This window comes from Pseudopipra pipra, chromosome 8, assembly GCF_036250125.1.
Source record: "Pseudopipra pipra isolate bDixPip1 chromosome 8, bDixPip1.hap1, whole genome shotgun sequence".
NCBI lineage: Eukaryota > Metazoa > Chordata > Aves > Passeriformes > Pipridae > Pseudopipra > Pseudopipra pipra.
Genome location: NC_087556.1, coordinates 4,160,070 through 4,187,732, shown reverse-complemented (window position 1 = coordinate 4,187,732; position 27,663 = coordinate 4,160,070). Strand labels below are relative to the sequence as shown.

The following is a 27,663-nucleotide window of genomic DNA, read 5'->3' as shown; positions in this document are numbered from 1 at the left end:
GCGCTGTCGCAGGGCGGTGACGCGCGCAGGGCGGCGGCGCCTGCGCGGAGCGGGCGGAGCGGGCGGGCGGCGATGGCGGCGCGGCCCCGCGCAGGTACCGCGGCAGGGCCGGGCGGGGGCGGCACCGGGGCCGGCACCGGCACAGGGGGCGCGGGCCCGCATCGCCGGCCGAGACGGCGGTGGCAGCGGCGGCAGCGGCGGGGGGGTGAGGGGGAGGAGGAGGAGGAAGGGGCGGGGAGGCCCCGGTTCCCGCGCGGCAGCTGCCTGCTCGTGCCTTTCTCCCGGGCACGCGGCCGCGGGCGGCCCAGAGCGCTCCCGGCGCAGGCGGGCGGGGAGCGGGGGCTGAGGTGGCGGGACGGGGACACAGGCCGGTCGTGCCTCCCGTGCGGCCGGAGCGGCCCGGCCCGCTCCGTGCGGGAGCGCCGGCGGCGCGGCCCCACCGCAGCCGAGCGCGGCCCGGGGACGGAGAGTAACGAGATGTGAAGTGTGTGCTCGGAGAGATCCTGCAGAGTCACCTTTCCCTTAGCGCCCCTTGACACGGAAACGCATCTTTGCGTTTAAATAGCGTTAGTCCCATTGTTAAGACGAGGGGGATGGAGGTCGTGCCTTAGGAAAGTAAAATAACTTGTCTCACAGCTTTCTGTGTTTCCTGCACGTGGCGCATGTTGCCCGCCAGGTTTTAGGGGCGTAAAGCTGGTATTTCCACGCTTTTTGTTTCTTTTCCTGTCTATTTTTTTTTGTTTGGAGTTTTTTTTCCTGCGGCTCAGAAAATAAAGTAACCCGGCGGTGTGTTTTTCAAAGACTGCAGCTGTGCTCTCTTTCACTAGGTTGCAGTTTCAGGAGATAGACCCCGGGAGATCCTGCCTTCCACCATGGCTCAGTTTGGAGGACAGAAGAATCCCCCCTGGGCTACTCAGTTTACTGCCACCGCGGTGTCTCAGCCAGGTCAGTTTACATCTCTCACTGTTTGAACCCTGACATCCAGGAGATTTGGAAATTCCAGGGTTGGCTGTGCACTTACCAGCGGCACCATGCTAACTAACGTATTTAAAGCCTGCTTAAATGGGTAAAGTTGGGGTTTTTTCCCCACCATAGAGGCTTTAAAGATCATTACTTAATACTGGCTGTTGGTTTTGTTTGTTGTTAGGTTTTTTTAAGGGGTGATAAGTGAAATCTCAGGTGAATTTGTATGGATTTGGACAGTAAACAACATATCAAATTACACGTATCCCAAGATGTGTAAATTAAATTACCTTTTATCAAATTACATCTCTGTAGGTTAAATAATAACAGCACTAGTAAGGCACTACAGATTTTTTAAGTGCTGTCTCACTTTCATTTCCAGGGCAGCCTATATCAACTTTTACAAATTATTTTGCATTTGTTAATGTTTTGGACCTACTTCACATAGTGGAAAGTTCTCTGAAATTTGTTACTTGGGTGAGGAGGTTGAGGGTTTTTTAACGCTAAATCAGAACTTAAGGATCCCTATAACCAAATGCATTGCCCTAATAATGGGAGAGAGTTTTCTTGGATTTAGCTAAAAGCCTGTATTTAAGAACTCAGCTGGCTTCATTTTCCATGTTGCCTTGTGGCACAAAAGGTTTTGAGGCAAGAATGTGAAGCTTGCTGCATGATGAATTTTGGTGCTTCCATTTCCAGTTCTGGAGTGCCTTTTGCTCTTCTTGAGTGCAAATTGTTTCTTAATGAAATATTGTAGTTACATTGTGTGATGTGCAAAGGCTTCAGTGAATCTGGGATGGGAGGCAGTGCCTTGCTGAAGAGCAGCCTTGCTAAAGGGTTGTACGGTTTGTGCAATTGCTCTGATTTGATATGAAGTTCAGTGTCACACCTCCTTTGTCCCTGGGTTTCTGTCTGGGAGCCTGGCAGAGGTTGGGAATGCTCGGCATTCCTTGGAGGTACATGTTTGGGGTAGGAAGAATACATCTTTCTCCTGGCTCTGTTTTCTTTGCCAAAGTGAATCCTCTCTCTCTAGTTTTTCCATTGGTCACTGATCCAATGACACTGTATCCTCAGGGAATGACCACCCCCATGTGTTTCACCCTGCTCTGTCCCAGTGTGCCTTTTGCTGTTCCTCCGAGGCCGTTCTGCCCTGTTCCCTACCTATACTGTTGCTGTACCTAACCAGCTGCTCACAGGCAGTTTTTCCACTGTTTCTCTGAATAGCTCACACTTCACTTATCCAAATGGCACCATCTCCTGTAAGAAATTCCTTAGCAGCTGGAAAGGGTTGGCATTGGGAACATGGGAGAGACAGACTTTGCTTTTGGTTCTCCTGTGTGGCTGTGTGAGACACTGGAGCAATCAGAGCTGGGCTGTTCTCGATGTGCTGGCTGGTGTGACAGCTAATGTGTCCAAAACAGGGGTGGGAGATGGAGGGCCAGCTCCAGGTCCTGTCTCAGAGGGAAAGCTGCACAAAGCCTGCCAAGGAGAGCAGCTGGCAGTCATCCTACAGCTCGCTGAGGGAGGACCAGGAGAGGGCCCTGGAGGGAGAGGGGGATGGAGTGTACATTAACTTCTTATCCATTTTCTTGTGCCTGTGGCTCTGCCCTTGGCCAGCCTACTCCAGAGCCTCCTTAGATTAAATAAAGTGCAAAATGTGACTGGGGTAGAACTGGTCAACCTTGGTTGCTGTGAGATTTTTCACCTGCTCAGTGAGGACATATCTCCAGGGATTTTTAGCTGTTCATCTGATCCGGCAGCACCTGACTCAAACATGAGAGCCATTAAAGACCTAACATTTGGTTGCACTCTTGGCTTCTTCCTGTGCTAGTCCCACATTCCTTCACGTTCCCAGTGTCCTCTTCAGGCTGTAGTGTCTTATCTCCATTATCCCTTGAAGGCCTTTAGCTCCCCATGTCCTTTGCTGCAAGTCCTTTCCTGTACCTGTGTCTGCATCCTTTCTTCCCTGTCTGCACTGCTGAATCCAGTCCCTGGGATTCTACAGCCCAGCTCCTCTTTTAGTACATACTTGTTCCCCTGCCTTTTTTCTTGCTAGTTGTGATTGTGATTTATAATCCAGAGTACTGCTGCTCACTGGTGTCTGCACCCAAGAAATTGTGCATATTGGTTTACCCTTGTGAATCCCAGTGTTCGTAAACTCATTTAAAAAAACCATAGTTACCAAATGTTTATATATTTTCAGAGGTTTGGCCAGAGGTGTTACATGTATTTATACATGCCAGCTGTTTTTATCCAAGTGTCAGGTTCCTTCTCCAAAGCATCGAGGTGCTTGGGTATGAGGGAAAGAGAGCTTTATTTTTATAATGCAAGCAACGTGATGTAGAGCCTCTTCCTAAGCTGGCAAATGTGGTGAGTGATGGTGTTATAAACCCAGTTTGATCATTGCAAACAGGTAATTTAAGGGTTGGGGGGTTGTGTTTTTTTAGTTTGGGGTTTTTTGGGGAGATTTTTTTGTATTGCTGATGTAGATGCTGTCTTGGCCATCCCTGGTGAAGAAGTAACTAAATGAGTTAAAGCTCTTAATTATTAAGGTGTGACACTCTAAGGTAGCTGTAGGGTGACATGCTGTGTAATGAAGGGTTCTGAGATCCACTTAGGAGAGCTCACTCATTACTGTCTGTGCCCGTGGTATTAGAAGGGAGATGGGCAATTCCAGGAGCCAGCAGAGAGCGATGTGCAAAGAGAAACTCCTACATGGAACACAGCCAGTTTCTCTACTCCTCCTCTCATGGGTTGGTGCATCACATGGCTAAAACCAGAATAAAGCCCCCGCCATGCTGCTTAAGCATTGTTAAAGCATAAATTAAATCATAACTTAAGTCGTGCCTACTACAGAAAATTACTTTAACTTGCATAATGCTGTGCAAACTCCTGAAACGCCTGCAAAGGAGAACCCTCTCCTCTTCTCTCAGGCATTTGGTTTTGGCACATCTTTGGTTTGTGTGGCAGTGCTTGCTGTTCTCAGGGTTGTGATGAAAAGCTTGTTTTTACAGACCTGCAGATCAGGGGAGCCCCAGCTGTGCTGTGTTGTGGCTGATCAGGGGTGTTGCCTTTGCTGTATCACAACTTCATTGTGCTGGGGTGAAGAAGGGTGCAGCTGGTGGAAGCTGAAGCGCCTGTTGCTCAGTATCCTGTTACTGCTGGTGGCAAAGTGTGAGAACAGGACAAGTCTGTGGTGGATCTCAAGCCCCTAAGAAAGAGTAGCTGATGCACAGTTTGCTGACTTGCTGTAAACACATGTCCCATGACAAATACTCTGAGCCCAGTTTCTGGTGTGTGCCTGATGAAAGGAATATTTTGAGAGTAGGTTGTGTGGTGTTTGTACTGCAAGTGTGTTAAGCTGGAAGAAACTTGAACAGCCAAGGACCCACTCTCACGATTTCTGACAACTGTGGGAAGTGTGTAGAGCCCTGCACCTCTAATAAATCTATGTCACTTACTAAGGAGACAGATGTAGCTACATACTTTGAAGATGTTTCCCTAACTTTAAAAGATCTCTGGATTTTAGAAGGAGAAAGAGGGACTACTAAATACTATCTTTGTGCTTGTTACAACAGAAACATCTTACCTAAAAAGATGCTTGAGCTGCAGCCTGGGATTCCTGTTCCTGTCCAAGCCCTTTCTCTGGCTGTGCCATGCAGTGTTGAGAAGTTGTTTGGACTGTGTTTGAAGGAAAACATTTCCATCACCACTTAACTGGATCATTACGAATCCTGAGAATCTATTGTTTGTCACTGCACGTGCTTGTTGCCAGTAATAGTAATATGGCAGTCAGATGTCAGTTCCATACTCAGTCTGGGATTCATTCTATCTCTTGTTTTTCTGTGTAATTTTCCCCTTTTTCTTTTTTCTCTTTTTTCCTTTTTTTTTCCCTTTAAACTAGTAATGCAAACTCAGTTGCCTAATTAATTGGAGCCTGTTTGACTGAGATGAGTACACAGACAAAAGGTAGTCCCGTTAAACTGGAATACTTCAGGGCAAAGCAGTAGGAATATGATACAGCTCTGAAAAACTTGTTACTACAGGTGTTGCCCTTTGAGGGGATCTTGGCAGTCTTTCATCTTTGCCCTTTCTTAGTAAGTTGATGTGCAGTGTTGTAGATGACAGATACCTAGTTAATATTAAATGCTCAAAAAGTGGCAGTACAGATGGCAAAAAAAGTTTTTTCTTATTTTTCCTTAGTTGACAAAATGGGCTAAGGGTCTTAGAGTGAGCTGAGAATCACATGAGGTTATTCTGAAAAGAAAATTACTGTAGTGAAACTGAAGAGCTGAATAACCCTAAGATCTGGGTTTGGGAGTAAGCATTTTTGTGGGTACCCCTGGTACAAAAAGTAGGAGAAAACATGTGAAACTTGTTTTTGATAATGCTTTCCAACTCCATCCTCCTGCACTGGAACATTAGAACAGAACATTAGACTGAGAGACAGTGGCTGGCACAGCCACACAGATACAGAGGTGACAGCGTGGAGTGAGGTTCTGCACTAATGGGATTTCTGCTCAGCATGTGGCAATAAGAGGAGAAAGATGAACACATTGGTTATTTGCCTCAAGTGAGCCAGCAAAGTAATGCAGCCAAGAGAAGGGAGAGTTGTCCCAGGATGCAGCAGCATTCTGAATTATATTTAAAGTCTGTTTAAAATGTGTTCCAGATGAAAGTGTGCTTCTGGATGGTCAAAAGTGCGCATTCAAATTGAAGCTGATGATTGAAGCAGGAGGCAAGAAGATCAAGAAAATGTAGGGTCTGTCATGAAAGAAGCTTCAGATTTTGTTTGCTGACTTCTAAAGAATTGCAAATGTTGGAATTTTCCAGGGGAAAAAAATCATGAAATGCTGTACATTGCAGAATGCTTGATTTCACTTTTAAAATAGTATTACTTCCTGGAATAGTTACATGACAAAACTTGATACTGATCATAGTGATTATTTTCACTTGCTTCCATGTTTCATTCCAAAACTGTCAGGTGATCAGTGCCATCCACTTGTTTTCTGAAGACTGTGCTCTGCTGGAAGGAGCAGTGTGGTGGGAAGGATTGCATTTTTCAGAAGCTGTTGAGTTGTGTACAGCATTTTTGTGTGTGTTATGGTGATGGATCACCAGCTACAACCAAAGCCTTACTGCATCCCTGGGTCAGGACTTACAGCTTCACTTCGCATCAGTGAGAATAGTGTGGAGCGCCAGCTCTGCAGGAATACTGTAAACCTGCTCTTCATTCAATTGTGTCTCTTTAATGGCTTTGAAAGAGAAAGAAACCCTGTTCCTCTTGAATGTTCCTCAGTTTGAGGATGGTTGGCTGACCTGTTTTTGCTAGCAGTGTGTTTCCCTGCCAAGTTTCTCTGTGGATTTATTTAAACATGTGGACTAAACTGATAGCTTGATGAAGTGATATTTGATCATGCAGCTGCCAATAACTTTGTTTAAAAGTCCTGCAAAAAAGGGAGCAGGTTTTCAGGTATGTTTGCAGTTTTCCACTCAGATTTGCATTTTGCAGAGCTCTTTGTCCCCTGAAAGTTCTTAAGCATACCTGGTTCAGAAGAATACCCCGTGGATAGCTGCTCCTCATGATTTCCTCATGTTCTGTGGTGAATTAAAGCTGGTATGACAGTAAAATAAACTAATCCTTCTTTCCAGGCAGTTTTGAGTCTGGGCAGCACAAGCCCTTCCTAGTAAGAGCTGGAGAGAGCTTGACTTGGTCCCTGATTAAACTCCCTGTTGTTCCAAGGCTGTTCCTTCCCCACCAGCCCCCACTTGTCCGACACCCAACTCACGGGGACAGAGCCAGCACTGAGTGAAGTGAAGCCTTGTGTGGTTTCAGAGCACACGTTCCATAAGCCTCTGTTTCACAGCTGCTGTTACAGTAAAGATTTCTCTTGCCTTCAGATAGAAATAAATGAATTAATTTACAGAACAGAGCAGCATCTTCATTTGGCTCATCCAGAAGCTGAATATGTTCAGGAAAGAATATGGGGAGGGGCGTGTGGGGGTGGGTGCAGGGGGGATGACAACTACTAGAGCTATACAATCATGAGCAGCTCCAGAGAAGGAAATTGAAGTCTCTGTGCCTCTGCTGTGGTTTATTGTTAGTAAGTAAATTTAAAAGAGAAAATAGTGAGATGTGATCTTTTATCTTGAATTTTGATTTGTCTACTTCTCGAGCTTGACTCAGGAGTACAGCACCACGTCCTGTCATGTGGCTGTTGGGAACCTGGGCCGTGTGAGGCTGCTCCAAGTGCTCAGTGTGTGTGTTCCTTTCCAGCTGCCCTGGGAGTGCAGCAGCCCTCACTGTTGGGAGCCTCTCCAACCATCTACACCCAGCAGACGGCGCTGGCAGCGGCAGGTCTGACCACACAGACCCCCACCAACTACCAGCTCACCCAAACAGCTGCTCTCCAGCAACAGGCTGCGGCTGCAGCAGCTGCCCTGCAGCAGGTAAGCACAGATCAACAGCAAACACTCTGGGATTGTGTAAACCAGAGGCTTTGGAAAGCTGAAGTACCCGGGAGAAAAGGAGAATGGGAAATGGGGAACATGGCAGTGCAAACCAGTTTAAACAACAGTGGGATTGGGGGTTTAGGGCTACCAGTAGTTGTATTAGTCTGTGAAGGGGGGAATTTTGGCTATGCAGGTGCTGGCTTTCAGCTTTGGAAAGCCTTTTGGGAGAAGGAGTTTTGCTGCATCTAAACTGAGAATCTCAAGTATCTTCCATCACTATATATATCCTCAGTAGCATTTTGTGTGATTTCATACTTTGCGCTAGATACTGTCTAAGTGTCAGGCTTAACAGAAATTGCAGACTTTAGCTAGAAAAAGGACATCAGAGTCCCCTCTAAAGGCTCAGAGTATTTGTTATGAAAATAATACATGTTGGCAGTTATTAGTTATGTTTTGTATTAGAGTTGTTAATTGTTAATGGTTTCTAAAACTTGCTAAGCAGATAACTTGTGTTTGGTATTATTGAGGTGATAATACTCCTGTTTATGAGATATTTTGCTTTTATCTGTTTCAGCAATATTCACAACCTCAGCAGACTCTCTATAGTGTACAGCAACAGGTTTGTCTGATTCTTACTGCGTACATCACAAATAACTTTAAAAATAATGTTGGTTGTGTGTCTTGTAGGATTTGTCTCTGAAAGCATCCTCATATGGGAAGTTGTTAAAGAAACTGAAGTAATATTTTTTGTAGTAAAAGAGAACTTGAAGTTCATAAACTTGAAAAGACCTATCCAGAATGGAAACCTGCCTACCGTCATGCAAAAAGGAATTAAAAAAAATATGTTCTGTTCTATGTGTACATAGTTACCTGCTTAACTTTGCTCTAAACAGGGCCGTGTATTTTAACTGCTGGAAAGATGCTGTCCAGAAAAAGTTCCTTTTTACGTTTTGGGTTTTTTTTATGGTCTTCAAACTTAACAGGATTTTGCAAAAGAATAAAAGGACATGGAAATAATAGGCCTAAGCGTCTTCAGCTGCCAAAACTTTTTTTGGTATTGCTATTAACTTTGGCTTCCAAAAAATCTAGCATTTCTGCTCGCTGAATAAACCTGGATTATACAGTTTTAAAATTAACCCCATGAGCACAATTTATGCATATGCAAACTGCTGAAATGACCAGACCCCAAAGGACTATTAACTGACTCAGGTTAAGCAAAAACTCTTACTTGTACAGAGGAGGTAAAATTGTACAATTTCCTTAAACATATAAAATTAATTTATAACTTTATTTATTTTAAGTTGCAGCAACCTCAGCAGACCCTTTTAACTCAGGTTAGTTTGGTTTTATTGTTTGGTCTTCATCCCCAAACACAGATAATGCAAGAGTGCAAATTTGTGACATCTTGGGTACTTTAAACTGTAAAATGAACTAATATGAATGGACATTTTGTTGGTACAGGTTTATTTGATCCAGATGTTAAAATATGCATAGCCTTGGTTTCAAAAATTAATAGCAACCACTTTTCCTTAATCTTGAAGGGAATGTGTTTGTTGATTATATTTTAATTTTTTTTTTTTGTTTGAACTTCAAGTGCCCAGTTGTTCTGCACTTAGGTAACCTACAGGGAAAATCTTTCTCTTCTTTGTGAAGGAATTTAACTTTTTTGTGTTAACCGTATGTATATAGAGAGGTTTAAAAAGAATTTTGCTGAGCTTGATGGGTTTAAAACATGCAGCCATTTAAACAGACTATAAGTTGCTCTGGTTCTGTTTGACTTGAACTTTTAAACAGGCTATAAAAAAAAAAAGTCAAAATCGTTGACTTGATTTCATTATCTTACTGTGTTCTGCTTTTGTAAGAAGGCAGGCACTGGAACTCGTGAGTCAGGGAAGGGCTGAATATAACACTATAGTTGGGATGGAAATGCAGAATGATCTCTAAGTGTGTATTCCTGGCAAAGTCAGCAATTCATCTCCTCTTCAGGCCCACCGTATGGGTTGCCTGTAAACAATGATGCAGTCTTCATGTCTTTTTTCTGGACAGTGTGCATATTTTGGGGAGAGAAGGATAAACAAAGCCAGTCTTCATTCAAAGTAGGAAAAATGTTATCTTGAAAAAAAAAAAACAAACCAACGACCCAACAAAAAAACTCCAAAAACCTTCCACCTTCTGAAAATCTCCGTTCAGAATAATTTTGTAGAGTCCTTCTAAACTCCTGTGTCCGTGGCTAGAGGGCCTGTTCCTGGTGGGTGCAGGATTTATGGGTTGCTGTGTTTGTTGCAGCCAGCGGTCGCGCTCCCGACCAGCCTGAGCCTGTCGACGCCGCAGCCCGCGGCCCAGATCACTGTGTCCTACCCAGCTCCCCGCTCCAGCCAGCAGCAGACACAGCCACAGAAGCAGCGTGTCTTCACTGGGGTGGTCACTAAACTGCATGATACTTTTGGCTTTGTGGATGAAGATGTCTTTTTCCAGCTTAGGTAAGCTGTACATACTTGCCTGCAGCACTCTGACACCCTCGCTAAATCAAAGGTTTAGAAGATTGCACTCTAATTCTGGGACTCCACTGATGTGCCAGTAGTGGGTGTGTTGTTTTCTTTTCAACAATGAAAGTCAGATGGGCAGAGAGGTTCAGAGGTGCTGGGTCTGGGTTACTTCATGTCAGTTTTTGAATTTTTTTAATACAAACACCAGAGCTGGGAGACTCCTCCTTCTTGTAGGAAACTGCAGAATTTGTGGACGATTAAAAGCATAAAACTTGCTACCTGCCCGTCTTAACTCAGTGCTGTTTGGGGAACTTTTGCTTTTGGGCCAAAGACAAGGAATTATTAACTTCTGCTGAATTTGGGGGTAGATGCTCTTCCAATAAGCTTTTTTTAATAAACTTTGTCTGCTTTCTCCCAGCTTTAAATATAACCTGCAGATGTAAAACTAGCTAAATAAGGCTCTCACAATATGTTTTCTGTAATGTTTGCAGTGCTGTTAAGGGAAAGACACCTCAGGTGGGTGACAGAGTTTTGGTAGAAGCTACTTACAATCCTAACATGCCATTCAAATGGAATGCACAAAGGGTACAGACACTTCCAAATCAGGTACGTGGGGTTACCCAGGGTCACCTGCAGTGACTGACTCTGGTTTAAGCTCGCTCATGACTCATCTCTGTTGTGCTGCCAGAACCAGACCCAAGCCCAGCCGCTGCTGAAGACGCCCCCGGCCGTCCTTCAGCCCATTGCACAGCAGACATTTGGGGTCCAGGCTCAGCCACAGCCACAGTCCCTGCTGCAGGCACAGATATCAGCAGCTTCCATCACACCTCTGCTGCAGACACAGCCTCAGCCACTGCTGCAGCAGCCACAGCAGAAAGGTGCTCTTCCAATGCACACATTTTGGGGGGGTGACTCTGGTGCTTCGTGTGTAGTGGTTGGTTGTTAGTCAGAAGGCTGAAATAGTATGGAGGGGATACTGTAAAATTATCAGATTGAATATGTCTTCTGCAGCTGTGTGCAAGGCACATCAGGAATCACCTGGTTAGTGAAATCCCCATGGACTGCTGCTCATGTTAAGATTTCATAATCTGAAAGCAAAGTCAGTGTAATTTTTATTCGTTCACAGTTGAAAGTATTAATAGCAGTGTAGTCCTTTAACATTTTCTGCAGTGTTCAGCAAAATCAGGTTTCACACAGTTGTATTGCTAAAACTACTATTTCTTTGTTTATTTATGTCAGTTAGCCAGGTTGGCATTTGAGAGAAGAAATTGCCTAACATGGCAAACCTCAAACAAAAGTGATTGTGGGATCTCTTGAACTTTGAGTAGCTGAGGAATCAGAAATAGAATTGATTATAAGATAATATTAAGACCTGTCTTACCCACAGTAAAAGCAAGGGTAGAAGATCCTAAGCTATCACCTAAGCAGAATTGTTTTGGATAAATGCTTTCTATAGTCTAATTAGTCCTATTTGTTCATTAGTGTTTAGTAGCGTTTACTCCTTTTAAATAAGTTGGTTAAATGTCTTAAGACAGCAAAAGTATGTGCTGAGGGATTGATATAGCAGTATAATATATGGATTTAGGAATAACTTTCCAGGATGCCAGTTGTTTTTACCAATGAATAGCCTCAAAAATAAATAAGATTTAGGTTTTCTTTAGTTCATTGAGTAAGTAGTATATCTGTCTTAATTTACTTTTCCAAGAAAAGACTTAGCTGTTTACTATGATAGCTTCTGTGTGCTTAGGGTATATTAGCTTCCATCTTAAGAAGATGCTTTTAAACCAGTGTTACTTACTAAAGTCTCAGTTTGCAGCAGTGAAGAAAAGCTTGAGTCTCTTGAGCTCTCTCGGGTGGGTATTAATAATTAGACTTATTTCACTCTAGAGTTAGTTTAGAAAATGTACACAAGTGCAACAGGTATAAAGCAGCCACATTTGAAAAGTGTAGATAGTTCTGTACTGATCCTGTACATTTTTGTTTCAGGTGGTTTGTTACAGCCCCCAGTTCGTCTGGTTTCACAGCCTCAACCAGCTCGAAGACTTGACCCCCCATCCCGATTTTCTGGGAGGAATGACCGAGGTGGAGACCCAATGCCAAACCGGAAAGACGACAGGAGGTGTGTAGACTAAACTGTGATCAAAGCATTCCATAACGACCTGTCCTCACCAGAGCTGAGTGGCTTCAGGATGAGCCAGTGAGACACACAAGGGACTTTATGTCAGATACTAGGGAAGAGTTCTTGCCTGTCTGAAATGAAGGGATTCTGTAATCAATGTCTCTTGTAGAGAGACTGTACTGAAACTTCTCTCCTTTTTGTGAGCCACCTCTGACAGGTCTGGCTCCCCTTGTGCTAGAAACCATTCTGTGTTACCAGCACGCGAAACTCCTTGTCTCTTATGTGCTTTTTTTAAGTCGTGAGAGAGAGCGAGAGCGCCGCAGGTCCCGGGAGAGATCCCCCCAGAGGAAGCGCTCCAGGGAGAGGTCGCCCCGGCGGGAGAGGGAGAGGTCCCCTCGGAGACCCCGGCGTGTCGTCCCTCGCTACACGGTCCAGTTCTCCAAGTTCTCCTTGGACTGGTATGTTCCCAGTGCCAGATGTTTACCCACATCTCCTTTAGTCGTGGGCACAGATCACTGGGAGCTGTGGCAGCACACATGGGTAGTGGGAGGTAAATGATGGATTTGACTTTAAAGAAAGATCAGATATGTGATGGCTGAGAACCTTGTTGGATAAACTTGTTTGAGGTTCTGTGTTATTTTTCAATGCTCTTGCGAAATAGTTTTATAACCCTGTTTAATAAATATTCCTTAACACACGGTCACCTTAATTGGAAGAATGTTGAGTAATTACTTGTTTTTAATCCATGACACTCTTAACTTCAATATAGTGCTCTTCAGATTTTTCATATACAGTATCAAATATACAGTGGTTGTATGTGCAATTATTACACCCCTAATTATGTGCTTTGTTAATAGTTGCTTTATTGCTGTGTCTTCCATTGTCTTCCAACCAATGCTGTTCATTCCAGCCGGAGCTGTGATATGATGGAGCTGAGGAGGCGCTACCAGAACTTGTACATCCCAAGTGATTTCTTTGATGCTCAGTTCACATGGGTGGATGCTTTTCCTATGTCTAGACCATTTCAGCTGGGAAACTACTGTAATTTCTACGTAATGCACCGAGAAGTGGATCCTATAGATAAGAACACGGCTGTCCTTGATCCACCCGACGCTGATCACCTGTACAGTGCCAAGGTTTGTACGGGGCTCTGCTGCTGTGGCTGTTCACCAGAAATGCTTTTGATCAACAGGGTGCAAAAGGGAGTACAACTGTACTGAAAGTATCCTGCAGCTCTTTAAACAAAACACGGCATTTTAAACTTTTCGGTAAAAACCTGGTATGTAGAGCTTGAAGAATCCAGACTGAAATTCAGTTTGTTTGTCCTAAATCTTGTGTTTACTGAGGGCTCTTCCATTCTCTGCACCCAGTAGCAGTGATCTGATTATAGGAAAGAAAGCCAACTCCTGGAAGATCTCTGAATGATTTCTTAGACAATGCATTCTGAATAGTTAATAGAGCCCTTTTTCTTTTCCCCTTAAGTGTACTTTCTGGTCAGTTTGTGTTACTGTCTTTAGTGGTACTTCCTTTCTTACCCTCCTTCCCTCCTTTCCTTCTCCCTTCCTCTCAGTATTTATTGCTTTCTTTAAAGTAGATTGAGATTATCTGAATGTCAAAATACATCAAGGACTGTAACCATGTATAAAAGACCCCAGTATCAAAACTTTTTCCTAAAACCTGTTCCATTCAGAATACCTTTCATGAAAATAGGTCTGAGATGTCTAGGTCAATCTGTTTAAGAAGTATTACATGTTATAGATAGGTTTAGATACAACTGCCTTTAACCTCTGTATTTCTGAAAGACTTAACCTAGTTCCTTTCTGTGTAGAAAAACTTTAAAGCCATGTCCCAAGTAACAGACATACTGTTTTTTCAATCTAATTGTGCAGAGCAAGAGTTGCCTTCTGGAAGATTAAGCTCCAATATATAGTCAGTAACTGAGAAAGAGCATCCTAGTCCATCGTATAACCTGCTTAGGGTACAAAGCAGCCTTGTTAGATTTTGCTGGGTGTGTTCACAAGTTGTGGTCATTGTTAACCAAGGCTGATGTGACTTCACAGGTGATGCTGATGGCCAGTCCCAGCATGGAGGATCTCTATCACAAGTCCTGTGCTCTGGCTGAAGATCCTCAAGAACTTCGGGATGGATTTCAGCATCCTGCTAGACTTGTAAAGGTAAATATGCTTCAATGCCAGACACTTTTGGCAATAAAGGTTGGTTATGGAGCTTTACAATGTTTGACAATAAAAGAGGAGCTTGTAGGCAGCTGACTGATGGCTTGTTTCTCTGAAGAGACCTAGTTTATATGTCAGTTCTTTTTCCAGTTTAGAGGAGCTCCGTATTTACTGCTTTGTTCAACTTAATTAAACTCAAACAATTAACTTTTTTGGCTGTTTTTTACAAGCACTTAGTTGTTCTTGAAGGGCTCAGCTGTGAAGAGAATACACATGAAGCAACAGCTAAGCAACCCTTGTGTTAAGCGAAACTTTTGTTGAACTGAGCAACCTGTAAGTGCTATGGTGTTTCAGGAACACAGACTTGTTTTCCACTTAAATTCTATCTTCTAGAAAGTGGGAATACTTCAGTTTACAGATACAATGCTCTTGTGGTCTCAGCTTTTGTAGTTTTTCTTTATCACTTTTAAGGAGGCACATCCATAAATGTGTATCTGAATTAAAACACCATTTAAATTAGTATCTGTCTTTTGTGTTAGAAAGCTTTTAGTTGCAAAGGATCAAGCCTGTACCAATAAATGAACCTGATGGAAAATCTTGAAAGCAAGAATGAGTGATGATGTTTTAAACCTATTCCATTGCTGAAAAAAATCTGTGGAAAAAAATAACTGAACTCTTTCTTGACTGATTTTCATTTTCAGATTTCAAAATAATGTGATGGTTCACTCACGGATTTCAGTGTGTGTGTGCTATGAAATATTCTTTGCACTTTGGGAAAATGACTTTTTACCCCTGGCAGGGGAACATTCAGAAGACTCTTTTTGTCTAGTTTTTAGTGGGTATGAAAGGCAAAGATGAAGCTATGGCTATTGGAGGACACTGGTCCCCATCACTGGATGGACCTGACCCAGAAAAGGACCCCTCGGTGCTGATAAAGACGGCTATTCGTTGTTGCAAGGCTCTGACAGGGATTGACTTAAGTGTGTGCACGCAATGGTAAGTACTGCACTGCAAAGCCAAGGGCATGTAGAAATACTTGTCTGTTACAAGGAGTTAAAAAAAAAAAAAAAAGAAAAAAAAAGCTGGGAAAACCTTTTTTCTTTGTCAGCTGCTCTTGGTAGTTCAGGTAAACTACTCAAAGGATGTTTCTGTTTGGTAATAAGCTTGATTGGTGCCAACTGTGCTGATTACTGCATTAAGAACTAATTAAAAACTCTGGATTTATTTTGACATGTTATATTGTAATTTTTTTAATGAATGTGCGTTGAAAATATTTTTCATTTTGTACATAGCTGGAGAGGATCGTCAAGAGAACTTCATTTCATTGTTCTTTTGTTATAAATAAATAGCCGCTCGTTACACAGCCATATTTTCTCTTGATGAGTTTCTGTCCTGTGTTAACACTCATTTTAGTTGTACTAATACCAGGAAATTCTATTGTATGCTAAATTTAAAGTGCCTCAACAATTTCTATTTGCACATAAAACCTACATGTGCTAAACACCAAGTTGTACAAAAAGCATTTTGTTGGTTTTCCTCCTTTTCAGTTGCGATCCCTTTTTACAAGTGTGCCAAAAGAGAAAATATGGCTTCCATAATTTTTTTCTTTAGATAAACTTCCAAGGTCTTGCAGCAAAGTTTCTTTACTTGATGTGCTACAAGTGATCTAGGCTCTTTAAAATGTATTGTAGAATTTTTTTTCCAACATGCTTCTTCCCTTGCAACAGGTACCGTTTTGCAGAGATTCGCTACCATCGCCCTGAGGAGACCCACAAGGGGCGTACGGTTCCAGCTCATGTGGAGACAGTGGTTTTATTTTTCCCGGATGTTTGGCATTGCCTTCCCACCCGCTCAGAGTGGGAAACCCTCTCCCGAGGATACAAGCAGCAGCTGGTCGAGAAGCTTCAGGGTGAACGCAAGGAGGCTGATGGAGAACAGGCACTGAACGCTAATCCCTTTTTCTATTTCTGCTTCTCACAGGCACAGGAACACAGGCACAAAATGCACACCACATGCTACACCACACACATACACAGGAGGAACATAACTGGTAACAATGACTGGTAAACCAGCTTTCAGCAGTGTAGTGAATGTTGGTTTTTATTTTTATTTCAGCTAGTTCACTAACTTTAAATGTGTGTGCTGATGTCACAAGCGGAATTAAATTGTGCTTACGATGCGCAGAACATTTTTGATTGTAGACGTAGTTGCTGGAATCTGGGACCAGTTTTTGAGTGAGATGCAGTTTATGAATAGCTGTCTTTAAACATTTTGCCATTTTCTAAAATTTCTAAATTCTCTCTTGTGGCCAGTTCTAATTGTGATATTTCAAACTGAACAAGCACTAGTCTGAAACATCTGAATTTCAGGCCATGTGGCTGATCAACATCTTGGAATAAGGGAAGGTCTGACTGAACCAAGAGTAATTTGGGGGATTAAAAAAGCTGGGGGAAGATCACACACTGTGTGGTTACTGGAGACCAGCAGTGTCTGTGTAACCCCAATATTCTTTGTGGTGTTGCTTATCACCCTTTTATGTTCCACAGATCTGGCTTGTATTGGCTGAGTGGCACTGTGATCATTTATAAAGTGGTAGAATGTGTGTGTGAACTTGTCGAAATAATAACTTTAGGAGAAGACTGTCTGAAACAGTTGTGACCTTGCACAGATCAGCAACAGAATTTAAAAAATAACTGAGATGCTTTCAAGCTTTCTGAATGATAATTTCTAAATTTTATTTGTCAGGATGAAGAGGAAAAGGATGATGGGGAAGCTAAGGAGATCTCTACGCCTACGCACTGGTCTAAACTGGATCCAAAAACAATGAAGGTAACAAACACTTCTTAAAATTTGATTCCATGGTGCATTTTCACTTCTAAGACATGACCTGAAATACAGCTGTACCTGTAACCAAGAAAAAAAACTTCAGTAGTGTTTTATCTTTGCTGATTTTATAGGTACTAGGTGTGTATGCAAGAATGACTCCTGATTTTAATTAGTGAATACAGCTAATTGAATGTATTCTGAACTTTGTACAATTAAAGGATATCATGTACGATACCTTAACTGGAAAAAGGAAGTTCTGCAGGATCAGCCAGATTACTGCTTGCATTACAAAATGTGGGGTCTAATATACTTTGATGTTCATTTAAAAAAGCAATAATTGTACAAAAATGTATGTCAGGAGACATAATAAAAAGTTTCCTCAAAAGGAATAATAAACTATTTTACTGTAGTAAAATCCTTTCCCTGCCTCTGAGAAAGGTTCCTCAGAAAGGAGTTCTTGGAGGAAAACATCACTTTAATATGTTTCTCGTATCAGTAAATATTAGTGTTTTTCAGGACGTATTTAAAAAACACAGTTGACTTTTCAGTGCTGATAATTTTTACTTTCTCTGCTAATTACATGTTTTGTAATGTCACTGCTTGATATTTCCCAGGTAAATGACCTTCGCAAGGAGTTAGAGAGTCGAACCCTGAGCTCTAAAGGACTGAAATCTCAGCTCATCGCTCGACTGACAAAGCAGCTCAAAGTAGAGGAACAAAAAGAAGAGCAAAAGGAGCTGGAGAAGTCTGAGAAAGAAGAGGAAGAGGAGGAGGATAGGAAATCTGAAGATGACAAAGAGGTTAGGATTTGGACGTACTTGGTTTAGGTCTTCTTAAGTACACATAAAATATTATATTAAAAATTGGTATAAATATATATAAGTAAAAAAAGTACAGGAATTTGTATGTGTTGAGTGTACTTAGTTGTGCTGGGATTTTGTAGTTCTTGGATAACTGCACTGGGAACTCTTACGGTAACCTGAGCTGCTGAATTGGAAAAAAGTCTTGGCCAGTTTGAATTTCTTTATATCAGCCCAGTCAGCTGAAATGTGTAACTGCACTTAGGGCATCTAAATTAATGTTAGACCTTAAATGTAAGGAAAAATAAATCCCAGACTCCTGAGAAAAACCACGCTCAACAACAAGTGAACAGACTTGACAAGATTTTAACTTTTTAAACCTACATGAAAAGCAGCTGCTTAGTTGTACTGGCTTCTGTGCCTCAAACAGTCCAGCTTCTTCATGTGGCTGATGGTTTGCTTGGGTTTGTTTTCCTTTATTAGGAAGCTTTCATTTTTGTTTTTGGATAAGCTTGCTGTGTGCTGAAGTTTCTCAGTTTGGCACTTGGTAGTTGCAGTACGACTTAGTCTGTTTTGCTGTTCCACAAGGATAAACAAGATCTGTGCAGTAAGGCCAAAGCTCAGCCACAGAGAAGGGGCAGAAGTGTCTGCAGAGTGTTGTGCAGTAGTTGCTTTTAAACTGCCTTTCTGTGTGTTACCTGCTGAGCAATATGGGCTGATGGGAAAGGTTCTATCTCTGAAAACCTTGCTGAGGGAGCAAGCTTGCTAATTCTGTCAACTGCTGCTGCCTTCTCCCACAGCTTGGATGTGTTTCATCCAGCTTGGGGTTTCTTGCCACAGCTTTCTTTAACACTGGAGGGAAACTTCGATTGTGCTGGCTTTTTAAAAAGCACGAGCTCTGCTGTGACTGTTTGCTGTATTCGGGAGACTTCAGTGTTTCTCTCTTGCCATCAGTAAGCTGGTAGCATTTTACCTTTTGTAACCTCCTGTTTCATTTGCATCAGTGGTATCTGTAGAGATTGCATTTCCTATAATCGAGAGTTGAGTAAATTGTCATCTGGTGCCTGTTCAAGCTGTGTTGAGTGTCTTTGGAGGGATGGTGTATGAAGCCTTTCTCTTCCCGTGCAAGGAATCAACAGCTTGCTGTGCAGTACAGCTCTGTAATGTCCAGGCTGAACCTTCAGCTTTGGAGTATGTTGTGTAATGTGGTTTTGCCCCCTGCCAGGAAGAGGAGAGGAAACGCCAGGAAGAGCTGGAACGTCAGCGGCGGGAGAGACGCTACATCCTGCCCGACGAGCCGGCCATCATCGTGCACCCCAACTGGGCAGCCAAGAGTGGCAAGTTCGACTGCAGCATCATGTCCCTCAGTGTCCTCCTGGACTACAGATTAGAGGATAATAAAGAACACTCCTTTGAGGTAACTCAGCTCCTTACAGTCAGCCGTTCTTGTTTCTTTGCAGTGTTTTAAATTGTAAACGTTTCTGAGGGCATGGCAGAATAAAACTAAAGTGAGTTTAGTTTCTTTGTGCAAAACCCAGTCTTTGGTTCATGGCTTACAATAGCAGTGTAGTCGCTGCCTGATATCCAAAAGGAAGGCAAAGTTTTTCAGACATGGTATGGAGTTTGTACGAAATGTGACATTACATAAAATTCTGACATGGTGAAAGTTGCTAAGATGGCACCTCGTAGCTGTTTTATCAAAAATAAAGACATTTGTAACATGTGTTTTAAAACTTCTTGTCAGTTCTCTTTTCATTCTTTTTTTATGTGCAGGTGTCATTGTTTGCAGAACTCTTCAATGAAATGCTTCAGAGAGATTTTGGTGTCAGAATTTACAAAGCACTGATTTCTCTCCCAGAGAGAGAGGACAAAAAAGACAAAAAAAGCAAAAAAGATGAGAGAAAAGAAAAAAAAGAAGAAAAAGATGATGAAACAGATGAGCCAAAGCCTAAGAGAAGAAAATCTGGAGATGATAAAGATAAAAAAGAAGAGAGAGATGAAAAGAAGGTCTGCAGTTGGCTCATATCTATCCTGTCTGGATCAATCCTAAACCGTTTCTATTTGTATTTTACATTATTGCTTTCAAAACCTCAGCTCTTGTAGTGTTAGTTAATTGAATTGACATCTTGTTCTATTTGAATATTCTTCAATGATATTCAGTAATATGAAAGTTTTAGAGGTGTATTGGGAGCATTTTGACATTCAGCTGTATCCCACAGATTTATATCTGTGTTCTTAAGTGACTAATGAAATGCAAATTTTGGATGACTGGCAGTGAGGTTTTTTATTTGGCTGGTTTTTGATGCTGACCAGATAAATTTTTTGGAACTTTTTATTACAGAGGGAAGATAAAAGGAAAGATGATTCTAAAGATGAAGAAGAAACTGAAGATGACAATAATCAAGAAGAATATGATCCGATGGAGGCAGAGGATGCTGAAGACGAAGATGAAGGTATCTTGAACTATGAATTTTGTGACTCTCAGAAACTTTGTTTTTATTGCCACTGATTATGTTCTTTGAAGCTGGAGAACGCACTGAAAGTAGACAATTGAAAATTGCATTATTAGACTAATTCTGTTTTAGTAACTCGGACAAGTTCCTCGTCAGATGTAAGTACCTTTGTGCAAGGCATTATGTGAACACAGTTGATGTGAAGTAGCTGTGGTGCTCTGAGTGAGGCATGCATATAGAAGTGGTTTTATTTTTTTCAGAATGCAGACCACTCGCAACTCCCATTGAAGTCAGTAGGAGATGTGAGTATTCAGCACCTCTGAAAAACCAAGCCACTTTTACGTGCCTAACTTCCTACTCCTCAGTTCTGGAATGTCATCCTGGCTTTGCTAGGACAGAGTGTAGTGTGGGGTGCTGTTTGGGTGGAGTTGTGTTTGCCTGAAGAAATAGGGGAAGGGTCTGGAGAGCTCTCCTGTCTCCAGGGAGCTGCAATAGCCCATGTAAGACATTGTGTATGCTTTTTGGTTTGTACTTTGGGGTAGTTGCTCTTCTGTGGAGAGTCTTTGCTAGAGATGTGGGTTTGAACTGTGTAGGTACTGCAGTCCCAGCATTTGCAGTTGTATTTTTGGCAGAGTACTGCACCAGCTTTAAAAAATTGGTGCTGATCTGTGGTTTCCAAAATAACTCCAATTTGCTTATAATCTGTCTGGGAGAGTGCCCCGGGCTTTTGTGTTCTGTACAAGTGCTACTGCTTCCCATAATCTGTCCTTATGCCATTCCCAGTCGGAGTTGCTGAGAAACTCCAACAAGCCATGAAGGTGCAGGAGAAAGCGGTTGGTTCTCAGTGAAGGGTCAGTAAAATTAGCCAAGTGTTGTGATACGCAGTTTTTTCCAAAGTTTTCCTCACAAAAAAGGTGAGCTTAAAGCTGAACTTGGCATGTGATTCTCTGACCCAAGACTTGCACATAAGGTACAGAGCTGCATGTCATAATCCATCCCAGCAGTTGTCATATCCCTCTTTCTCTCTCCCAGTTTAGTTTTACTGTACTGTCCACCTTGAAACAAAAAACCTGCCATTTCTCATTCACATCTAAGAAGTGATGTGATCTGTAACTTCCTAGAGAATCTAACTCATAGGGGCAGTAACGTCTCACTCTGACATGAGTACAAACACATGCTTTTAATGAGATAGTTTTGGGGGGGTTTGTCATATAAAATATTTGAGGGTAAATAATACTGAGTTTGGAATAACCATGGCTGAGTGCAGGCTCTGCCAAGCCTCATTAGGGAGAATTGAGGTAATTTTCTGCACACCACTTAAGGAGATGGCGATGTTGGCAGAACTCACTTTGGCCTCATTGGCATTTGTTTCAGCTCTTCTATCCTGTGTGTGAAAGAAACACAGGGGGAAAAATTATAAATGGCTTATGTTACAATGAGACTAGAGAAAAAAGAGGATTTAACAGGGCTCACTTCAATGCCTTTTTTATTCAATTATTTTTCAGGGAAATACATTTCAGATGCTTGGGGGGGTTATGTGGACTTTTTTAGTGGCCACATGTGTTTTGAGGTGATGGTTACATAACCATTTGCTGTGGGTATGTTGAATTTTCCTTCTGTTTTCCAGACCGGGATGAAGAGGAACTGAACAAACGGGAGGACAGAAGAGAGGGCAATAGACACTGTAAAGAGAGGGCGTCTAAAGATAAAGTAATGAACACCTTTCTTAACAACTTTCTAGGCCTTGTTAGATGTGTCCTAGTTACAGCTTAGCTTGATTTTTACTGTAAGACCTGTTTTTCACTTTGGAAACAGCTGTTCAGTAAATGATTAAGGGGAAAAGGGACATTTCCTATGGTATAATTTTATTATAGATTAACATGAACAAAAGGAAAGTCTCTCCCAGATATTCCTATCCATTGTGTTATATTTCTTTTAAATATTTGAAAGATTACCAGTCTTAAATAGTTTGGTTATATGTGATCTGAGTAGGTAAATGCTTGTAATATTAATTACTGGACAGAAAGCAATGATAAAATGAACAGAGAAATAACTTGTTAACTGAGAATTTTATGTATTTTTAAGTAGATGATGAGGAAATTATATTTTAACTGCCTAATGATCCCATAATGGATTTTATGTAGGAGAAAGACAAGACCCAGATGGTGACAGTTAACAGGGATCTCCTGATGGCTTTTGTTTACTTTGACCAAAGTCACTGTGGATACCTGCTGGAGAAGGACATGGAGGAGATCCTGTACACCCTTGGACTGCACCTGTCCCGCGCTCAGGTCTTGTGTGGCATGGGAACACTGAAAATGTTACAGCAGTGTTTTTAGGGGGACAGATGCAGTTCAGCTTCTGGAGGCTTTGCTTACATACCTGATCTCTGATGTTTATGTAGCCACCCCATATTTACACTGAAATACTAGTTTAATCTTTGTAAATTGTCTCAGAGTGAAAAGGGGAAGTTTACAGCTCTCAGTATGCCCATATTGTCTATGTAGCTTTTGTCTCAAAATCCTGTTTCATCTTTGCCTTGTTTGCATTTTAAGCCCCAGTATATTAAGTTCAAAAAGCCGTGCAGTTTCTCTAAGTTTTCCAAGTTAGAACATTCTTGTTTAAGTAAATATGATGGCTGTGTATTGTGTAACACTTATTTGTTTTCATGGCTGTGTTGTAGGTCAAGAAGCTGCTTAATAAAGTAGTGCTTCGGGAATCTTGCTTTTACAGAAGACTGACAGATACTTCTAAAGATGAAGAAAACCAAGAACAGTCTGAAGAGCTACAGGAAGATATGTTAGGTGGTATATTTTTTTTTTTTATGCCACGACTTCCAGAGAATTATTGCTGTGTGAATAGTAAGAGTTCTGAGGTTCTTGCTTCCTTGCAGAAAATAATTGAGCCAGTTTGGAAAAGTAAATCTTTGGCATTTCATAAATTACAGTATTTTTGGCTTCCAAGATATCTTGTTGCATCTCTAGGATAAATCCTAATCTCATGGAACAGGAAGGAGGGCAGAGGTTAATGTTGAATTTCGATGAACAGCATTTCTCATTGTCAGTTTTGCAGTCAGGAGGATCAGAGCAGTAGAACAGAGTCTGAGTCTTGAAGACAAATTACTGGAGAAAAGAGGCACAGAATGGTGTCATGGAAGAGGATGCTTTTTTGGGGGAGGAGTTGGGATAAAGAGGAAGGAGGGAAATGTGAGGGATAGACCAGCAAACCTGAGTCTGTATTTATTCTTCTAGAATTTATTCTTTTAAGAAGTTTCAAGATGGGCCACTAGAACTGCAGAGATGATTTAGTGACTGTTTCTGACTCAATCCAACGCAGGGAACCGATTGCTGCTGCCGTCCCCTGCCGTGAAGCAGGAGGCAAAGGCCGTGGAGGAGAACGTGGGGCTCATCGTGTACAACGGGGCCATGGTGGACGTGGGGAGCCTCCTGCAGAAGCTGGAGAAGAGCGAGAGGGTGCGGGCAGAGATCGAGCAGAAGCTGCAGCTGCTGGAGGAGAAAACAGGTGGGACTGTACTGGGAAGGCAGTGCTGACAGAGACACTGAGGCTTTCTGAGGGGAAAAATCAGTTGGAGTGATATCTGCGATCTAAATTGTACTTATTTGCCTGCCTGTCGGTTTTCTTTTTCCCAAAGCCTTTTAACGTGCACACCGTTGTTGAGTACCATTCTTGTCATGCTGAAATGCTTTCATTTCTTTTATTCGAGACTTCCAAATGCAGTGAGAATTAAATATTATCAAATGGTAATGCAATGCAGTTCTTAATGTTCTTTAAAAATTACTATTATGATGTTGGCACATAAATAGAATATTAAGATGCAAAGTCACAGCATTGGAAGTGACTTGACTTTCTTGTTTATTCCCTTCCTAAGATGAGGATGAAAAAACTATACTACAGCTGGAGAACTCTAACAAAAGTCTGTCTGGAGAGCTCAAAGAAGTAAAAAAGGACCTTGGCCAACTGCAAGAAAATTTGAAGATCTCAGATGATAAAAAATTGCAATTTGAGGGTCAGCTGAATAAGACAATCAAAAATTTAGCTACTGTTATGGATGAAATACAGAGTGTTCTTAAACAGGTTAGAGTTGTTTAATTCCATTTTTTATTACTGTATCCAAACTTCTGTTGACTAAACAATTGGAACAGAAACTTCAAAATAAAAACCAAATTTGACATGAATTCAGGGCAGTAGTATCTTAACATATATGTATGTGGAAGAAGCTTAATGTGATATCAGTTTTTTAAAGATAAAAAATTAAATGTGGGGTTTTTTCTTAGCTTGCAACACATATTCCTGACTGAGATGTTTTTAAAAATGCATAAATATTAATGTAAATCTCAAACCATTTCACTGTTTTCCTGTTCTGATCTTGTCCATCCCCAGCACCTCAAATCTGCTCCTCTGTTTTATTGGTGAGCAATACTTTGTCAGGGCAGAATTCAAATATTTCAATATATGAGAGTAGCTCAGTAAAATGAGTTTAAAGCAAACCACATAACACTCCAGAGCATTTCTGCCTCTCGGTTGTAACTAAACTTAGTTGGATACCAGTTCACAGAGTCTTTAAAGCTGACAGCAAACAGTGTCTGTCTCGCGCTGCTTTACAGCTCACAGGAGAAATATCACTTCCACAACTCATGTCATCCTCTCCCGGCTTTTCTTTTCAAGGATATGGTGAAGAACGAAGATAAAGATCAGAAATCCAAAGAAAATGGAGCAAACGTATGATAAACTGCTGCTTTTGAGAAGAATGGTGTTACATAATGTAATATAAATCATGATACCAGAATGTATGGGAAGTGATGCATGTTTGATTTTAGTAGTATAAATATCCTAGTTCCAAAAGATGTATAAAGTTTTATGAATGTGAGTGTCTGCTCCTGAAGATTGCTTGTAATTCTTAGCATTCAATTTGAGACACTCCTCGAGTGAAAATAATTTTGCATTGCAAAAAGTTTTAGGATGAACTTTGTTATAGTTTTAACCCTAATAAAGTTCATCAACGTTAATGAACAGTAGCAAGTATTTAATTACCAAATGTTTTTCATTGAAGCCTAGTGAAATCAAAATTTTCATTATTTATAGACTTGCCATTTTTAGGGTTTTGTCTTTATTTCGGTCTAATTAGTCTTTTTAAATTCAAATATAAATCACAAAATAGCATGCTGCTTAATTTTGCAAGTAAAGATTTTTTTTTTAAAACAAAAGCTTCTTGGATTTTTTTTTGTTTTCACTTGTCATGACTTTTTTTTTCCCTTCCAAATATAACTTTCTTCCCCAAAGCTGCTTGTATTAAAGCCTCATAATATACAGTAGTTCAATTGAGTTAAGAAAGCAATAGAAACCTGCCAAAATACTGGTAGGATTGTGAGATTTATATGAAAATACATGGGTCTGTTTTAAATGTACGTCATTTGTGTTCATTAAACTGTTCTTTTTGGATTAATAGATATACTCCTTTTTAATTACAAATGCAGTGTATTAAGATGTATGGTTGGGTACCAGGCCAGTAGATGTCAGAATAATGCCTTACGTGGAGAAAAAGCTGCCAGTGGAGACCACCTTGGATTAAATTTGGACTTGTTTCTTAATGTGTGTAATTGCTGCAAAGGCTCGAGTCCAACCAAAGAATGGATGCCCAGCAGCAGTGCTGCATGTTGTAATTACAGAGGAGCGGGACACGGCTGGGGGTGGTGGAAATGGGTGAGAGGGCCTTTCCTTGTGCTCACAGGTCACAAGAGACTGACACTTAAAACTTCCTGTGACATCGTTGTCAAAGGCAGCCTACTCACCGAATGTCAAACAGGAGCAGTTGTGTTTTGGTGCAACTTCCAGGAAAATTAACGGGTTTGAAGGTTGGAACGGAAGTGTTTTCTTACAGAAATGGTTAATTTTAGCAGATCTTTTCTTTTTTAGCTTAGTTGTCCTAGGTTACTAAATACCTGTTAGGAGAGTCCAAGTGCCATAATATGTATGAATAACCTACATGGAAACTCATGTAGCTTTAATGTGATACACATTAAAATGCCTGAATTTATGTTCAAAAGAGTCTAAGCTGGTGCTTTTATCACTTACCTTTCTCGGCTCTTTTGGAGCTAGACAAGTGAAATATCTTTTCATTAAAGTAACGTGCATAAGCTCATTCATCTCAGCTGAGTCACTGTACAATACCTGAACTGTTCACACATAGGAAATATTATAAAAACACTAATTGTTGTATATAAGTACACAGAAAATGCATGCTTTAAGAATTGGGAGATAACATCTGTGATTGAATGAGGATGAGGATTGAATTTATCTTCTGAAAAGCATTATCTGTGGTGTACAGATGGTGTTAACAAATTCTTTTGTAACCAAATTCTATTTTTCACCTTTACCTTTGTACAGATTGTTGACAGCACGTTTAATTTTGGATGTTGAGCACCACTTATTTAAAGGGATTTGAAAGAATTGCATTTGAAATACTTTGTTTGTGATTTTCAGCAGTACACATCAACGTACAGGAAAAGTAGTCCAGAATTCAAGAGAACATCATTTTAGGCACACTGAAACATCTGAAATATTGTGTTGGGGTATTTCTACCTCCAGCTGCTGAAAGTAGTTGTTACAACAGGTAGGCCTGATCTGATGTTTCAGTGAGGGGCCCTGTGAGACAGTTGCTACAGTGATACAGATTTTTACAATATTTAACAAAAAAGGTATTTGTTAGAATGACTGTAATCTTTCTCTATATTGCTTTGATGTAATAGTGTTTCAGATACTATGTACAGTCTGCGTTTATGCTGGAAAGGAAATTAAATGGATAAAGAATAAAGAACAAAAAAAAGGAAAAGTTTTACAACCTAAGCAGAGCTTGACCGGTCTCCTGAAGCACAAATAATCTCAGGAAGAACAGGCACCCCTACAGCCTGTGTGAGCTGCTGGACCAAACAGCACAAGCTTCTGTATATGACCCACACTGATGCTGTGCATTAGCTACAACTTCCTGGTAATATTCCCAGAAATGTAACTTAGTCTTGAGTAAAGTGTCATTAAGGGGGGTTTGGAGAAACAATCTTTTGTCAGCTTTGACTTACAAAGTTTTTGCATTTCATGTCCACACTTCCCACCTTGTGGTCTTTTGTTATGTACCAGTTGATGGCAAAAGGCTGGTAAAAGTGAGCCTAAGCTGGGTCTTACTCTGCCTCAGCATCCCATTTGTTTGGACTTCTTAAACCCTCACAGATACCCTGCAGAAAGGAGGAAATCCCGGCCTGCCTTATTCTGTAGAGAAAGCCCTGCTGCAGCAGGCCTGTAAATGGGGCCTGATCTGTGGTTATAGATGATTTCCCTCCCTTCTCTGTTTTCTCCAATAAGGGCAAATGAATGAGC

The 27,663-nt window shown here is 41.4% G+C and overlaps 1 protein-coding gene, 1 long non-coding RNA gene and 1 other non-coding gene across 7 annotated transcripts in view; 2 read left to right on the top strand and 1 right to left on the bottom strand.

Moving 5' to 3' along the window:
* The first annotated feature begins 34 nt into the window (after positions 1-34).
* CCAR1 (cell division cycle and apoptosis regulator 1) lies at positions 35-26,338 on the top strand. 4 transcript variants are annotated; one of them, XM_064662250.1, is made up of 26 exons: positions 35-94; positions 828-945; positions 7,241-7,413; positions 7,991-8,035; positions 8,724-8,750; positions 9,703-9,896; positions 10,394-10,508; positions 10,591-10,780; positions 11,889-12,021; positions 12,318-12,479; positions 12,932-13,157; positions 14,082-14,195; positions 15,025-15,191; positions 15,923-16,133; positions 16,941-17,024; positions 17,636-17,821; positions 19,047-19,238; positions 19,595-19,828; positions 20,163-20,274; positions 20,535-20,576; positions 21,902-21,984; positions 22,419-22,565; positions 22,958-23,078; positions 23,611-23,796; positions 24,164-24,369; positions 24,961-26,338. In XM_064662250.1, the coding sequence occupies exons 2-26, from the start codon at positions 873-875 to the stop codon at positions 25,018-25,020; spliced, it is 3,483 nt and encodes a 1,160-aa protein (XP_064518320.1). In that variant the 5' UTR covers positions 35-94; positions 828-872; the 3' UTR covers positions 25,021-26,338. The 4 variants fall into 4 exon arrangements, with proteins under 4 accessions (XP_064518320.1, XP_064518319.1, XP_064518321.1 ...); XM_064662249.1 differs by having other exon boundaries at positions 8,718-8,750; XM_064662251.1 differs by lacking the exon at positions 8,724-8,750.
* Positions 14,807-14,871, top strand: LOC135418480 (small nucleolar RNA SNORD98). Its single transcript, XR_010432474.1, has one exon. It is a non-coding gene; the product is annotated as a small nucleolar RNA SNORD98 (small nucleolar RNA).
* Positions 16,473-27,663, bottom strand: part of LOC135417796 (uncharacterized) — a 33,184-nt gene continuing 21,993 nt past the window's right edge. The window contains exon 4 of one of the 2 annotated variants that reach the window (XR_010432207.1): positions 16,473-17,099. This is a non-coding gene — a long non-coding RNA (uncharacterized LOC135417796). Of the gene's footprint in view, positions 17,100-21,435; positions 21,659-27,663 lie in introns of those variants that run through there. The other variant, XR_010432206.1, reaches the window with a different exon arrangement.

What these genes read in the sequence shown, in the direction of transcription:
- CCAR1 (XM_064662249.1), top strand. Translation starts at nt 873, where the DNA reads ATGGCTCAGTTTGGAGGACAGAAGAATCCCCCCTGGGCTACTCAGTTT. An exon ending in CACCGCGGTGTCTCAGCCAG is followed by an intron (nt 946 to 7,240) that starts GTCAGTTTACAT and finishes GTTCCTTTCCAG; the next exon opens with CTGCCCTGGGAGTGCAGCAG. An exon ending in TGCTGAAGACGAAGATGAAG is followed by an intron (nt 20,275 to 20,534) that starts GTATCTTGAACT and finishes TATTTTTTTCAG; the next exon opens with AATGCAGACCACTCGCAACT.